Source organism: Sycon ciliatum, chromosome 13, assembly GCF_964019385.1.
Source record: "Sycon ciliatum chromosome 13, ocSycCili1.1, whole genome shotgun sequence".
NCBI lineage: Eukaryota > Metazoa > Porifera > Calcarea > Leucosolenida > Sycettidae > Sycon > Sycon ciliatum.
Genome location: NC_088655.1, coordinates 28,076,368 through 28,092,959, shown reverse-complemented (window position 1 = coordinate 28,092,959; position 16,592 = coordinate 28,076,368). Strand labels below are relative to the sequence as shown.

The window sequence follows — 16,592 nt, the reverse complement described above, 5'->3', positions numbered from 1 at the left end:
ACTTTTGGTACGACGCACGCGATGAGTACGACGTTCACCCTTTTGGGTGACTTGTGAGCGCCATTGTCAACATGGCAACACTCAAGGTCCAAAATAAAGTGTTCAGTTGAATCTGAAGGATCCGAAGGATCTGAGATCTGGATCCCGATCCCGATCCTTACCAATCGAACATGCCCTATGTTTCGTATGGAGATTTTGCGTCATCGGGTGCAGAAAGATTTTTCGCGTACAAATTTGGTACGAGAAACATGGACTTTCCGCGGGAAGTTTTGATTTCGGTACAAATTTTCAAAATAAAAAGGCATAGCGCGGGAATGTGACGTGTTTGGGATCGTAACCTAGGCAATGACGGCAAACACATACCGGTAAGTTCCGTACTCCGGAACATTTCACTGCTCGAAAACGACGTATAAAAATCCGTAGTAGCGCCTCTACGGATTTTGGCACGAAAAATCGTACTCCGGAACCTCCCTCGTATCAGGGTATCCGCCCTGCGATCCAAGTGCATTTACCCCCCCCCCCCCCAGTGAAGGCAATATATGCTGCTGGTGTAGGTGGCTAAATCAGAGGGGATCTAAATATAATCTTCACTAGAAGTATTGATGACCATTGACACACACTCATGCTCATATTCCTGCCAATCGCTGAAGAGATGTTAGCGAACAAGCCATGTTATTTAGGCATGGCAACTTGTGCAGGGATTACACCATTCAACAGCTTGCAAGGCTGATGAATTGCCCGCCATTGATTTTAGCCTGGTCTACACCACCCAGTGGTTGAAGTGGCTTTTCTGGCCAACGAACCCCTATTTTCACTTCTTTTTTAAAAATACGTACAACACTACATACTCCACCGTGCACTGGCTGTTGGCACACACACACACACACCTGACCTTTGACGCCCATCGCCGGAGGCGATGATAGCAATGCTACGGCAGAAGCCAAAGCAAATTGTGCTGAGATTGCACCATTCAACAGCTTGCAAGGCTGAAGAATTGACCGTCACTATTCAGCCTGGTCTACACCATACAGCTATTTTAAGTGACTTTTTCTGGCCAGTGAATCCCCCACTCACCCCCCCCCCCCCCCACACACACACACATACAAGTACACATGCACACACAAGCAACCCAGTGGCACACAATGGCGAGGACAGCATCAGCATTATTTTGATGGTCACGAGGGCAAGTCTGGGGTTGAGAATACTTTGATATCTTACAACATTGCTAATATTGAAGGTAACATTGCAACCAAGAATAATCAACCAAAATATTAAATGAACAGCGAAAACACTCAAGCAAACACAAACATACACACACACACATACTTGTACATGTATATACACACACGCCTAACGGAACGCAATAGCCATTTAATTCATTTATATGTCCATGGAGCTATGAAGCCGAGACCTCTGGTCGGCGGAGCTTAATGGGCCCCACCACCACACTCCATTATTCACCCCAGTGTCTGGAGATATGAGGATTTTGTAGCAAAAAATATGTGGAAAGAGACCAACCAAGAAAAAGTTCACTCTAATGATTATGTGGCTGTGCTAGAGAGTAGTACAAACTTAGAAATTATTTCAAGCAATACTCAATAGAAAAAATAGAAATTCAAGTTCGTCGGCAGCCCGATATATCCTCTCTATGTACATTAGATCGGCAAAAAAAAGAAAAACACCGTGTAGGCTTTGCTGCTGCTCCTGGTCTGGGTTCGAGGGACGAATAAGAAGCCTAGTCAGCTACAGCTACTATGCGTGTATTCAAGATTGTAGTAAGGGTACAGGTGGGGTCCCAGACTAGCTGATCAAGCCTGGACAGGAATCGGGCATTCTGATAATGGCGTGTGACGCCTAGAATTTCCAGCACAGCATGGGACTGAACGGCTCCCACAAACCTTTCCACACAATCATCATCACACTGGAAGCTACAACCCTCTAGATCCAGCCTATGTAGGTTAGGGCATGACTCGAAAACTTCGCTAACACATGAGAGAGGAACATCTTGACTACGAAGAAAGGCGGGGTAGCATACATCGGCTTCCCTCAGCTTAGAACAAGAAGACAGTGCTCGACAGACTGATACCAAACCATCAGCACTTAATACATTATAACCCAAATTGACAATCTCTAGACTGCCGGACAAAGACAGAATGATGGACGACAGAACACAGCCATCAACACATCCATTCTTGGCAAGAGTAAGCATGCGCACACTCGTGCAGTGCGACAGACCAGCAGCAATGCTTTGCAGACCAGCGCTGCCACAGCCAGAATTAGCGATGTGAAATGCACTGCTATCAAAGCAAACATGCGTCTTGAGAAAGTGCCCAATAGAAACACAATCAAAAAGAGATAGCTGTGTAGACCAAAAGCGAATGCCTTTAGAAAACACTTGTGAAAAGAATGAACAATGACCATCACAGAACGCACCTTGATCGGACGCACCTTGATACTGGCAGTGTTCATGATGAGCCACCAGAAGATGAACCAGATAGCGCTCTTCCTTCTCGGACTCCGCTGGGCGGACTTCAGGCATATCCGTAGCAATACCGTCCTCGGTTGACGATGGAATCGACACATTGGGGCGTGGAAGCATCATACGCTCGCATTGTGATGCCACGACGGGATTGACGTTGCGCACAGCAGCGAGGAATACTTCCGTGTCGGCATCCACTGCCTCCTTCTTCCACACATCGATGAGAGTTGACAGGAATAGTTCGTCTGTTAATTCTCTGCCCCGCGGCAAGGCGCTCTCGACACGCTGGCAGCCGTTGCCCTCACCGCACGTCTCCTCCAGCAGCTTGTCGGCGAGTTCCTTCATTTTCTCATACGTCAGGCTGGCACAAAGCATGGTCTGCATCCTTTCAAGGCCTGGCCTTGCAGACTTGGGATGGGAGTAGCTGACAATGTCCGCCACAAGACGAGAGTCAGCAGCGTCCGATGTCGACGCTATACGCTGCCCACAGATAAGGTGCCAGAGATGCTCCATGGTGACGAACGAGGCCTTGCGCGGTAGCAGTGTGATGACGAAGCGCCAGAACATTGTCATGTGACCACTGTAATGGCCGACTCTCTTCACCAGCCACGCCGCGTCATGCTCGTCCTTCAGCACTTCACGTGACAGATACCATGCCGACATGAACTCCTGTAGGGACAGGTGAGCGAAGCGGTACTGTCGGTTTTCCGTCGAGCTGCCGTCTTTGTAAGCGATCAGAAGTCCAAGCTGAAGAGCGGCATCACTTAGACCTGCGCTTTTCATTTCCGATTCGCTGAACACGGCCTTTTGCACCGACAGCATTGCAAGTGCAAAGCGGGAGACCTCGTTCAGCAGCTCCAGCTCCTGTGCATCCGCCTCGGCAAACGACTTGTACAATTTTCCTGCATTCCGCTCCAGGACACGTAGAAGTAGTGACTCGTACAATGCCGTGCTCGATTTCGCCAAGCCACGGCCACAGCAGTACAGCTCACATGCCAGAGCAGCAAATAACGGAGTTCCCATCAGTGCTAGCATGTCCGGCTGTGCGTGCAGCTTCTCCAGCATCTCCTCCGCTTGTTTTCCACCCACCACTTTTCTCACGTACGTCTTCACGTTCTCTTGTGAGAATCCGACAACCTCCAGCTGTTGGTGGTACTTTCCGCATTGGCTTAGCCTGTATGCATCAGCGCAGGGTCGAGATGTGACCACCACATGCATCTCAACATTGTTCCTTCTCAACAGCATGGCTTGCATATACTCACTACATTCCTGCAGGCTGCATTCATCCATGCCGTCTAGAACAACACAAAGACGTGACGGATGGCGGCAAAAGTAACTTTCCATCTCCAACAGCTCGTCTTTTTTCATGTTCAAATTAGCGAACCGCCGCTCCAGTAACTCAGACAGGCTAGTTGCCGCTCGCACCTTGGCATGTCGTAATTCTACAGCCAAGACAAGATCAATCTTCTCCTTCCACAACGAACGTGTAGCCCACAGGTATTCCAACATGAGAAGGAAGATCGTTGATTTGCCACTGCCAGCGCTGCCAAATGCCAGCACGTTCTTCTTTTTCGCTCCAGCGCTGGACACATCGCTAGCTGCGCGAGCAAGCAGTCCACATTCGGCATCAACTACTTCGCTGGCACCTGCTTGGTCCTTTGCGCTATCGCTACTTGAGTCAGGGAAGATCTCACTGAGCTCAACACCGCGTGTCTTCGAAGGCGTTCCATCCTGCGCTACTCTGATAGCAGCAAGCTGGCGTGCTCTCTCAGATTCGGAGGAAAAGAATGACTCGCTCTTGAAAAGTGTTCCTACTTCACTCTTCGTCAGCAGAGTAAGATTGACAAAGAGCTCGCTCAAAGCAATTTCACTATCCGTTCCTAAGCCTCCGCTGATCTGCACGCCACAATCCTCGGCTGCATCACGCAACAGCTTCTGCGCCTTCAAGATAGACGCTGGCAACGTGAGGTCCTCCGCCATCGTCACACCTTCATTCTGGCTTCAAGGACTATCGATCGTGGCTATATTCATACTCATGCATAGTCATTGGCATGTACATCTACATGTCATTGCAGAAATCAGATAAATCACTGATCTTTGCCAGACGTTGTGTCGTCCGACTGGATCCGCGCCGTGCACGCATGATCCTCGGACTGACTGACTGACTGACTGAGTGACTGACTGAGTGACTGACTGACTGAGTGAAGACGTGTTTTGTCGGTCGGTCTACCTGTTGTAAAAATGTCAAAAAGGCAATGAATATGATGTAGATCTACGAACATAATAAAGGCTACTAAATTTAGCGAGCATGATAGCATGCGCGCGCTGGGGAGTCGTGACAGCTGAGCTGCCGCAAGGCACAACTCCCTCGGCCTGGGTCGGCCTGGTCTCGCGCGACTCCTTGGAGGCCGTGGTCCCCATGGCGTCATGGGACTCATGGCCCACTGCACTGACGACACTCTCGACCTTTCTCACAATGTGCACGTGCGCATCCACTGAAGCTGCAGATGTGTCACCTTGGCTACTGCACTGACCGCGCATGTGGTGTTGGGTGCCGATCTGGTGCTCACGTCACCATGGTCACGAGGTGACACTCCGCCCGTCCTGGCTGTAGTGTTGTAGCTGGCAAGTGGCATGCCGTCTGATCCACATGCTTTCTTGGCATTCACCCGTTCGAGAAACTAACTTCGTTACTGCTTCTGTTGTACTTTGAAGTAACTCACTGGTTGAAACTCGAGAAGGCAGTTGCCCAAACATTCCTCCGCCCGAGTATCTGGGGTCGTAAGAACAGCGCGGTGTTCATCATGAACGATATTGCTGAGGGTATCTTACAAAGATGAGAGCGAGGCCTTCGGCATGGGGTGGGATTTTCTCCTTCCAGTTAATTTAACCGCTAGTTGATTCAGCTCTACCCATTGAAGTCTACTTCAAGTAGGATTGCCTGTTGCGGCCCTGAACCAATCTTTGTAGTGCACACATTTCAGTTTACGCTGGATTTAGTAGGGTTCCTTGAGGACGTATTGCCCGATACTGTTGTCTGAGGTGGTCATCCATGGGGTGCTTTATTGAAGCGCAACGGGCAGAGCTTCGTCGAGGATATAACCTGTTTCAGCTCTCGGGTGATCCAGGGCTGGGGACGGGGGTTTGGAGTAAGCTGTGCGCTTCAGGCTGACGAATGGTGCAAGATCATCTAGTACTGTCATGGCCCAAAATATAATTATGGTTTGTTGTTGACTAAGAAGAAAGTAAGCAGCAGCACTCCGCACTTGAAGTTGATGTAATAATAATAATAATCTTTATTTCAGGATTACCCAAAGGCGGACGCCTATCGGGGGGATATATAGTGGGGAATGAACGTGGTCGGCCGCAGAGCGCAAGTGTGGTGGTGGTAAAGTGGACGCAGAATTGTTGTTGACGGCAAAAAGAAAAGAAAAAAGAGTGCTGTCATGGCACTTTGTTGCCAGTGAGTGACAGTTGAACTTAGCGTGTAAACGCCGGATTCATCTGACAGTCAAGGATATGTATGAGACTGTGACTGCAGACATTACACCATGGTCAATGCTGAGCCAGGCTAGGTTGGCGTCTTCGAGAGGGTTGGTGATGTGGCTGTTCAGAGCTGGCTCTACTAACACAGACACCGAGGCCAATAAGATGGTGCAGTTTGCCTCTTCCCTGTTACCACGGAAACAACTGCCCATGGCCAGAATGGCGTCCACGTGATCCGGCCTAGGCGATAACAGGCTGTTGGCCAAACGAAGTTATAGTTTTGTCAGGTGGAGGTATTCGGTTGGCGGATATTGTTTTTAAAGTTGTTCAAGGCTTTGGTTTGAGGATGGAGGTTGGGGCTGCTGAGGCTGCTGAGGCCACTGGGAGCAGTAATGATGTAGAGTTTGCGCCTGATGTTGAAGCAGAGAGCGACGATGAACTGCTGGCGAGTCCACAAGAATCTGTCCCCCCCTGCTCCAGCAACTAACAACGCTACTACTGGAACAAGCCGAACGGAGAGTAGACGTGAACATGCAATTGGCATAGGATGGAGTGAAATGATGCCACCGAACGACTTGCCTGAGTTCACAGGTACCCCAGGCCTGCGGGAGGACCTGTCTCCTGAACAAATCAGTTCACCGTTGTTCCTATTCTTGTTGTACATAACTGACGATATGCCTTCAGGAAGCGTGTACACAAACAAATTTTGTATTTTTATCAAGGAGCTGCTGATGTTTGTCTTGAGGAGGCTGCTTATGCCAGAGAGTGGGCCAATATCACCCTTGCAGCGTTGAGAATGTGGCTGGGAACCATTTTCACCAACTCCTTACACCCATACCCCAGCATGCCTCTCTATTCTGGAAGTTGTTTGGCCTTGATGCCGTTAAGGTAGCAGCCTGGTCCTCAATTTCATATGGCATTCAATTGACCGTAACTTTGGTGTCTCTCAATGGATTTGAGTGAAATTTGCACCGCCACGGTTGGCGAGCCACCCAGGAGCCAAACAAATACATTTACAATTTTTTCACATTTTCTAGCCAATTCTGTCCGTGCGCAGGATCCAAACCTAAAAATCGTCCAGAAGCAGCCATGGGTGGTGGGATAGGGCCCTTCAAAGTGGCCCTGGAATCTGTCACAACGGCAGGAGGGGGGCGTTCTGTCATAGACTCCCACAGACCCAAGTCAATTTTTGAATTTTTTTAGGTTCAGGGCGTGCTACGAGGTCGTACCTTTGATACAACATCAAGTGCTGGGACCTCCACAGCAAGCCATTTCCACAGCGCTTCAAACCGAATCCAGGATACCCTCCAAAATCGGCAAAGACTACCACTCACGTTCCACCACTGCCTAGTACTGAATCCTACCTGACTTCTTGACACGACTCAAACTTGCCAAAGTCGCTAAATCAACTTCAACTACAATAATCAAGCCTCATATCTCTCTCTCTCTCTATCTCTCTCTCTCTCTTTCTCTCTCTCTCTCTCTCTCTCTCTCTCTCTCTCTCTCTCTCTCTCTCTCTCTCTCTCTCTCTCTCTCTCTCTCTCTCTCTCTCTCTCTCTCTCTCTCTCTCTCTCTCTCTCTCTCTCTCTCTCTCTCTCTCTCTCTCTCTCTCTCTCTCTCTCTCTCTCTCTCTCTCTCTCTCTCTCTCTCTCCCTCTCTCTCTTTCTCTCTCTGCTATTGGCGCGCCTGGTTGTGATGAAGCCGAGACCCAAGGTCGGCAGAGCATCCCAGACCACGCCACCACTCCCCTTATTCATGGCTCACACATGACGGGTTTACGTGGCTCTAGTAAAAAAAATCTGCAACGTCACGAGGGTGCTGGCAAAAGTCCTACACACATGGTAAGAGATTCACCAACTTGTTGTTGCCCGCAAAAAAGCGTCGTGCCAAGGCCCATCGAGCACTCGGAAACTGTGTCATGATCGCATGCATGAGCAAACAGATTTTAGCACTTTTCAGCTAAAAAAGCTCAAGAAGGGCGATATTCACCAAAAACGCAATAAAGGGCGAAAGAAACGGGCTTTTCCAAAAAGGGCCAAAAAGGGTGAGCACCTTTGGGAAAGAGCTAAAAGCAACAGAGATGCAAATGACATGTGGATAATCAAGTTCAAAGTTCAACATGAAGCTAATGTTCTAATAACTGCTAATTCTTCATTCAGATTTATTTCTCTTTGCCTCGCCCTGTGTAGGTTATTGTCTCTCGTAATTTGTCATTTTTGCATTGTTTTTTTCCTGCATTGTTTTTTGCTTACTGCCATGGCTATTGCCCCCCTCCCGCCATGTTGGCATATATTCCCTGGCCACGGGCCACGGGAAGGTGAAAAAATAAAATAAATAAATAAATAAATAATGAACTACATGTACTTTTAAAAATGTAGAAAAGAAAAGGACATATGGAAACGAGTTAAGTGTAACTCTCCACCACTGTAACTAGATACTATATACAGTCAGAAAGTATATAGTATCTACATGTAGTTACAGTGGTGGAGAGTTACTCTTAATTAACTCGTTTCCATATGTCCTTTTCTTTTCTACATTTATTATTGGCTCAATACCCGAGTTTCGAATTACATGTACTTACATGTATGTCATATTAAATACGAGGCGGTACGGTCCTTCTACAGGCGGAGTGAGATCATATCCCTAACCCTGGGAAGAGTGAGCCAAACAGAAAGAGCAATAAAGGGAGGAAGGAGCGCAAAAAGGCGGATAAGTTACACTTGGGGAGAAAGGGCGAATCCCTAGTTCTTAGAGAAGGGGACCAAAAAACACATGAGATGAGGTGGGCACAACTCGAGCTTTTAATCGAATGGACAAGAGCAGCCAAGTGTGCACTGCGTCCATGTAATAACGGAGTTGTGTGAGCGAGTTTATAAAGAGCGGATGATGAGAGCATGCGGGGTTGACGGAGGAGAATTTTAAGGATTTTCTTGTGGTGTATTTCAAGCTTTGCAGCAGTGGACGAGGATACTCCAGCCCAAGACGTGTCGGCATAATCGATTATTGGGCGAAGGTAGGCTGAATATAAAGAAGCTTGCAAGAGATTGGGAGGTAGGAGCAGTGGGGGGGGGGGGGGGGTGGGGGGGGGGGTAGCCCTTTCCCAAAGGTGCTCGCCCTCTTTGGAAAAGCCCGTTTCTTTCGCCCTTTATTGCGTTTTTTGGTGAATATCGCCCTTTTTGAGCTTTTTTAGCTTGTAAAGTGCTAAAATCTGTTTGCTCATGCATGCGGTCACAGTTTCCGAGTGCTCGATCTGGGCCTTGGCACGCCGCATTTTCGGGGGGGGGGGGGGCGACAAGTTGGTGAAGCTTGTACCCGGTGTACAGAATGCTGTAAAAAGTGGGTGTTTTCCTGTTTTGCCTTTCGTGGACCCATAAATGGAAGAGTGCGTATTCATTTCTCAGCTTGGGTTCATATCTGAACATGTATCATGGCTATGCTTCACTGAAAAAAGAGCACGTTTTGCCTGTTTTCACTGAAAAAAGAGCACTTTTTCAGCATATTTCGAGGGACACGAAAAGCATAAAGTGCGAATTAAATAAGCACCTTTGGGAAAGGCCAAGGGCTGGGGGGGGGGGGGGAGAATTCCTAAGGATTTACTTGATTTTTGACAGATATATTCGATGTGGGGCACCCAAGAGAGTGCAGAGGCAATAACATTGCCAAGATGTTTGTGAGAAGACCCTATATCAATTGGATTTGGAAAGTTGGGATGGATGAGGGATGTGAGTTCCGGCTGGGGAGGGAAGAGCATGATTTTTGTTTGCATGATCTTTGTTTTTGATAGATTTGGGGACAGCCTCCAGGAAAGAACTTCCTGAATGCCAACACGCTAGTTGTTTTGCAGGCCAGCGAGGGAAGCTGATGAGGTGAGAAGGATCGTGTCGTCAGCAAACAAAGACGTCCCAGGGAAGACTGCAGGTAGGCCGTTTATGTAAATTATAAACCGGTTGCGACCAATAATAATATTGATCCTTGAGGAACTCCTGACAATACTGGCTCTGCAGCCGAGGATGTGCCAAGCACAGTTACGTACTGATAACGCTCAGAGAGATGCGAGTTCAGCCAGGAGATTGGCGGTTTGCTTACCCTGAATGGATGCTCGAACTGTGCCAAACATCCTCGATGGCAGGCGGTATCAAATGCCTCGGCCAAGTCAAAGAAGGAAAAAACCAGCAAGGTTTCTGTTATCCCTATGCTGGCATACCTGTTGCACGATGCGCGTCAGTTGACGGGAGGTGGAGTCGCCTTTACGAAATCCAGATTATGCAGGACTTAGGAACGACGAAACATGTCTGTATAAGTGGTCATAAAAGATGCGTTCACATACTTTGGACACGCAGGGAAGAAGGGAGATAGGGCGATAGTTTTCAGGTTCGTGGCGGGAACCTTTCTTGTATACAGGTACATGTACATGTATGACTTTAGCGGTTTTCCATGCGGAAGGAAATATTATCATTATTATTATTATTTGAAACTCGGATGTTGAGCCATAAATAAATGTAAAAGAGAAAAGGACATATGGATACGAGTTAAGAGTAACTCTCCATCACTGTAACATGATACTATATACAGTCAGAAAGTGCAATAACTAGGCACAAAACTGACAGAGTACTGAGACATTCGACGTCCTGACACCTAACTTCAACACATCTTCGTAGCGCTAACCGACAGCCTTCCAACTTGGAAGGTTCAAGGTTATGGAAAAGACCAAAGAGGGGAAGGCAAGCGCAACGAAAACGAGCAAAAGCTATAGTCCCAACGGAACAAAGAATGTCGATTGTTACTGGACGATGACGAGACCAGTTCGATATTTGACAAAGCGGTCTAACTACAATTCGAAGCAGCAAAGCAGCACACCACCCAACTTGGGTGGGTCATAAATATCAAAGATAAGTAAAGAAAGGGAAGCTTTGCGAAAACGAATTGTACAAGCCGAAAGCCAAACTCCTACAGTACTCCTCATGCATGACATTGTGATGGACTAGTTGACTACAAAACAAGTTGTTTCACACGACGTACGTTTCGCCGTATGGTTCGTGACGGCTCATCAGGTGTGCAATTTGAAACTACAGTGATGGAGAGTTACTCTTACCTCGTATCCATATGTCCTTTTCTCTTTTACATTATTATTATTATTCCCAATGCTGTAGACAGCAAGCTGTTTCGGCCTTAAAGGCCTCATCAGTACAGCTACGAGCTAAATAGGCCGAGTTACCAGCCATGGTGCAAAGGAGGCACCACAAACCTTAAGGTGGCTCGTCGCTCTAGCGCCAGAGTGGTCAAACTACAAAAAGTAGCGGGCATTGCGCGATGCAGCAGCACTAGAGCAGCCTACTGAGAGTGCTCAACGAGGTTATTATTATTCTTCACTTGTTTGAGGGAAATAGACATTATTATTTCTCCTTTATTCACTTCTTTCGAAGGCGATAAGCCAGACCCACCGGGAAATATTTCCATGGGTGGGACAGTAAAAAGAAAGTGAAAAAACAAAAACAAAAATAAATAAATAAATAAAACCTAAAAACCAAAGGGACAAGAACTAGTTGAAGGAAGAGGAAGAAAGGAAAGAAACTCAATCCGAACTCCAACATCAAAACAATAATAAAGAATTTGCAGCGACAGGCAAAATACATCAACCAATGAAGGGAGTAGTAACAAAGGAAATATCAGTCTTTATCAGTCGTTATTCAAGTCTCTTAGCTATTGAACATGCAAACGCAGCAGAAGTGCATCTACATGTTAAGGATAGTTCTCAGTATTTTAATCGAACCTTGTATAGCCTCCTGTTGCACAATAGCCAGGTCTCCTCCCTGCACAGTCCGAAGGCATTGAGGAGTCTCCCCCACCAAGCCTCCCAGGGCACCGACAACCACAGGGACCACGTCAACCTGGTTGAGGGACCAAATCCTCGAAATCTCCCGCTTCAAATCATAATATTTCGAGCGCTTTTCAGCCATTTTCTTATTGATGTTGTTCTCACCAGGAACGCTGATGTCTATAATGTAGGCGATGCGCTCCTTGTCATCAACAAGGAGCAGATCGGGCCTGTTTGCTGATAGTTTCAGGTCAGTTGGGACCGAATACTCCCAATAGAGGCGATACTGATTACTCTTGACCAATGCCTTGAGCTGGTGGTCGAATCGTGAAGCACCAGTAGGTAGATCTCGTGCTTTACACATTTCGAAGTGCACATACTTTACTATCCGGTTATGTCGTTCAATGTAACTGGTCCGAGCAAGAACTGGGCAGGCACTGACAATGTGGTCAATTGTTTCTAAGCTGCCCTTGCAAAGCCTGCAATTGGCATCAGTTCGAGGAATTGACTTCATTATGGCGTATTGGTAATTTTTCGTTTTGAGGGATTGGTCTTGTGCTGCCATAATCATGCCTTCAGTTGAAGGTTTCAGTGTCCTTGATTTCAACCACATGAAGGTAAGCTCCTTATCTAGGCGATTCTCCTCCAATCGGCTCCAATATCTCCCATGCAGCGGCATAGTGGAAAGTGTTTTGGATTTTCGCTCAGCGCACGCTTGTTTAATGGTATGCTTATTGGGTAAAGCTGGTCCAGCTGCTGGCAGATCCAAACTCGACAGGAACTTAGCGGCCTTTGCAGTTATTGAGTGGCTTTTTGTTGTAGGTTTTTGTTGATGATACTGATAAAGCAGGCTTATTCTGTCTATTGGGCTGGTACTCATGTAGCGGGCCAGGCCACACATGCTCCGGCCGTGCATATCCTCACAAGAGACCAAGCCCCGGCCTCCATCTCCCCTCTTCATGTAGAGCCTGTTGACTGAGGCTTTGGGGTGGTGAAATCCAGACGCAGTCAAGGCTGATCTTGTCACTCGATCTGTGGTCTTGATTTCAGCCTCGGTCCAATTTACGATTCCATAACTATATGTCATAACCGGCAGAGCATACGTATTGATGGCCTTGATCATGTTTCGCGCATTCAATCCACTGTTAAGAAGCAAATACAATCTCTTTTTGTATTCTGCAGTGAGTTGCGTCTTGAGCTTCGGGTGAGGTATCATGGCTGCTTGCACTACTCCAAGGTACTTGTATGTTTCATTGAGTCGTAGCGACTCTGCAATGGTCTCATCGCCAACCTGGATAGAGCATCCTTCATCTGGTTTTCCTCTCCTGACGTGCAGCACGGCACACTTGGCCGGGTTGAGATTCATGCCGATGTCATCACCAACGCCACACACGGTAGACACGAGGGTAGTCACATCCTTTGTAGTTTTCCCATAGAGTTTAATGTCGTCCATGTACCAAGAGTGATTGATAGACAACTCGGCGTCTCTGCAGCTGACTCTGTATCCCCTATTATTATTATTATTATTATTATTATTTGAACAAACGGCGAGGAGACAACAATTTGATAACCGCAATCAGTAATACAAGCTGGATCGACATTTGTGTACACTTTATTCATGTAATGTTAAACTTGTTTGAATTCTCATTTTCTCTACACCATTTCTTCACATTTTCATCGTTTTATTGCACATTGTCTCCACAGTTTTACATTACATGAATAAAGTGTACACAAATGTCGATCCAGCTTGTATTACTGATTGCAGTTATCAAATTATTATTGTTATTATTATTTGGAAAGGATTGGGAGAACTTCAAATTCAAAGTATCAGTCGGGGAAGTGAACTGCCTGAAAAGAGAAAAAAACGCCAGACAACCAGGACTCGAACCTGGGACCCTGCTTGTCATGAGCAATGCTCTAACCACTGAGCTATGGGACCAGGCTGAACCTAGAAGGCGCTGACAAGGTTTTCACTCCAAAGGCAGCTCACAACACGTGCCACACATACTGATGGCACTTGGGTCTTTTTCCCTCCCCCAGGGGACCAACCACGGTCAGTTTCTGGAAACTACCAGAGGTGAAAGAAAGTGATTAAATTTGGAGAATTTGTAGTTCTCCCAATCCTTTCCAAATTTAATCACTTTCTTTCACCTCTGGTAGTTTCCAGAAACTGACCGTGGTTGGTCCCCTGGGGGAGGGAAAAAGACCCAAGTGCCATCAGTATGTGTGGCACGTGTTGTGAGCTGCCTTTGGAGTGAAAAACTTGTCAGCGCCTTCTAGGTTCAGCCTGGTCCCATAGCTCAGTGGTTAGAGCATTGCTCATGACAAGCAGGGTCCCAGGTTCGAGTCCTGGTTGTCTGGCGTTTTTTTCTCTTTTCAGGCAGTTCACTTCCCCGACTGATACTTTGAATTTGAAGTTATTATTATTATACGCATTTCCGCGTTGAAGTGAAGCAGCAGTATGCTGCGTCCACAGCTTCGCTTATGCAGAATGGCTTGGGTAAGAGGAGAGGGGAGAGAAAGCAACAAGGCAACCAACATCTATGAATTGAAGTAGGTCACAATAACATGAAGAGACCCAACCTACATGTACATATGCATGATTGCACAAGAATGAAGACGACAAAATTAATGGCTATAATCATTGTGCCACAAAACTCGTACTCAGGAAATCTGTCGACAATGTAACGAAACATTAAACTCAGTTACTCAATACAGGTTCCACTAAATTACAAGAGAACAACGCTCCAATATTAGAATTGCCGCTAAATTATCGAAAGTGTAGAGAATGAGTCCAATACAAATGAAAACCATGAACAGACTGTCCCGAAGTTATTTTGGGAACAAATTGTACTACATGTACTTGCTGAAGGAAATATGCCCGTGGTAAAATGACATGTTGAAAACATGGCACAAAGGGAATGCTTTGGATGGTGCTAGGGCCTTGAGGACCCGGTTGGGGATGCCGTCGGGACCGGATGCCTCACCTGTCGGAAGCATCCTCAGATGAGCGGACAGTGGCAGTAAAACCCGTTAATGTGGTGATGACGAACGTGAAACAAGCGGAGGGCTCTGAGGGGGTGAGAATAGGAGGCAAAGAGAGCATCGGGTCATCTGGCCGAGTCACAGAGGCACACTGGGCGTTTCGAATTCTTGCTTGTCTCACTAACTTACTGGTGAATAGGGTCCAGCGGATAATGCCGGCATTATATTCGGCATTATGAGACTATCCGAGCATCAGAGCATTATGGAGCATTAGAAAGGAATAAGACGAGCATTATGACTGTGAGGTTTGAGCGGCACAACGAGTTTCATAGTGGATAATCATTCGGGAAATCTCAGGTTTTTGGCAACAATCGGCTAAAGTCATGAGGTGCAAACACCTTTACTGGCTTTAGCACCAATGCTACATTTACCTGACTACATGCATGTACATGTATACATGTAATGCCGTTGCTACATAAAGTCTTTATGTAGCAACGTAGTCAGGTGATGTAGTATGCACAGCATTGCGACTGAGGCTGTTACACAACATCCGTAACGATGATTTACGAGAAGTTCTTTTTTAGAAATCATGGAGGGCCGTGGAGGAGACTAGACGTACGCGAAATGAGTATCAAACAGACGAAGAGCAGTTTTCCTGTTATGCCATAGGCTCTGGCCATAGCATCTCTAGCGATACTGAAGTAAACACTGATCCATTGATAAATTTGGACCTGGATGAAGGAGCGGCTATAAACAGAAAGAGCTTGTTCCAAATAATTGCCTTTGCCGAGTCCAGCTCAGCAGGCTCGAAAAGAACTAGATTTTTCCATGGACGCAGTACCAAGTCGATTTGAGTGCTCAGGAGCGCGTGTCTTACTTTCCTGGTGAAGCACGTCCCGTTCGTCATGGACGATTGTAATGCAAGGTACAGTCAAGTGCCATCAGAAAAGAAGTGTATTGTGGCCAACCATTTGTCTCCACGCAACCTCAGGAGAAGAAGACAGCAAGCGGCAAGCAGAGGACGTAGAGCGGCAAAATAACTTCTGACCACATGTTTTCAGGATTTCCGGAAATGGGAGGGATTTCGATCTGAGATCGTCTCTCAGGAACTGGCCTCACGTGAGCTGTTTCGGATGAATAATTTTTTCACAGAGTGGAAGCAGTGACAGCTTGTCTGCAGGCAAGAATACCACTTCCCATGATAAGCTTCCAGCATCCAAATGATCACCAGCAATAATGGTTTCACCTCTCGCTACATGGATAAGCAAGGGAAAAGATTTGATTCACCCACTATCCAGCCACAGCCCTGCATCAAAGTTGCAATGGAGAGCAGCCAATGGAGACACGATCATGTCTTATAGTGCTAAGAAGTGGTGGAGCTCGTGAGAGATATTGTTGCAGCTTCAGAGGCAGATCGACTAAATGCATCCTTTCCTGGAAATTTGACAATGAGCAGCCTCTCTTCCATTTTTGTTCCAAACCAAGAGCATTGTAGCCCTTGTTGAAGCATTATAATTAGCATTACAAGGTAGGTTTTGGAGCATTATCCGCTGGACCCTACTGCCGTACTGGTGAAGCGATGGACGGTGTTTACCCTGCAAAGTAGTTAATGAAAAAATGGGTGCGATTTCAGCAACTTGCTCTTATCTCGGCACTGTTGTGAAAAGCATAAAATTAATTGGAAAAACAATGGCATCTTTGGGGAAGGGCTACTCATGAGAGCGACAAGCAACTCCAGGACGTCGCTAGTGTTGGTTGGGGTACGCAGGAACTGGGTGCCAGTACTAGAACTAGAGTCTAGAATAGAGTTGTAGCTGCGAGCTAGCT

At 46.9% G+C, this 16,592-nt stretch overlaps 1 protein-coding gene across 1 annotated transcript; it reads right to left on the bottom strand.

Annotated features, from left to right (window-relative positions):
- Window positions 1-1,735: 1,735 nt before the first annotated feature.
- Window positions 1,736-4,459, bottom strand: LOC135829336 (NACHT, LRR and PYD domains-containing protein 3-like). Its single transcript, XM_065341742.1, has one exon. It carries the CDS (start codon window positions 4,457-4,459, stop codon window positions 1,736-1,738), a length of 2,724 nt encoding a protein of 907 aa, XP_065197814.1.
- Between the last annotated feature and the right edge of the window lie 12,133 nt (window positions 4,460-16,592).

What these genes read in the sequence shown, in the direction of transcription:
- LOC135829336 (XM_065341742.1), bottom strand. Translation starts at nt 4,459, where the DNA reads ATGGCGGAGGACCTCACGTTGCCAGCGTCTATCTTGAAGGCGCAGAAG.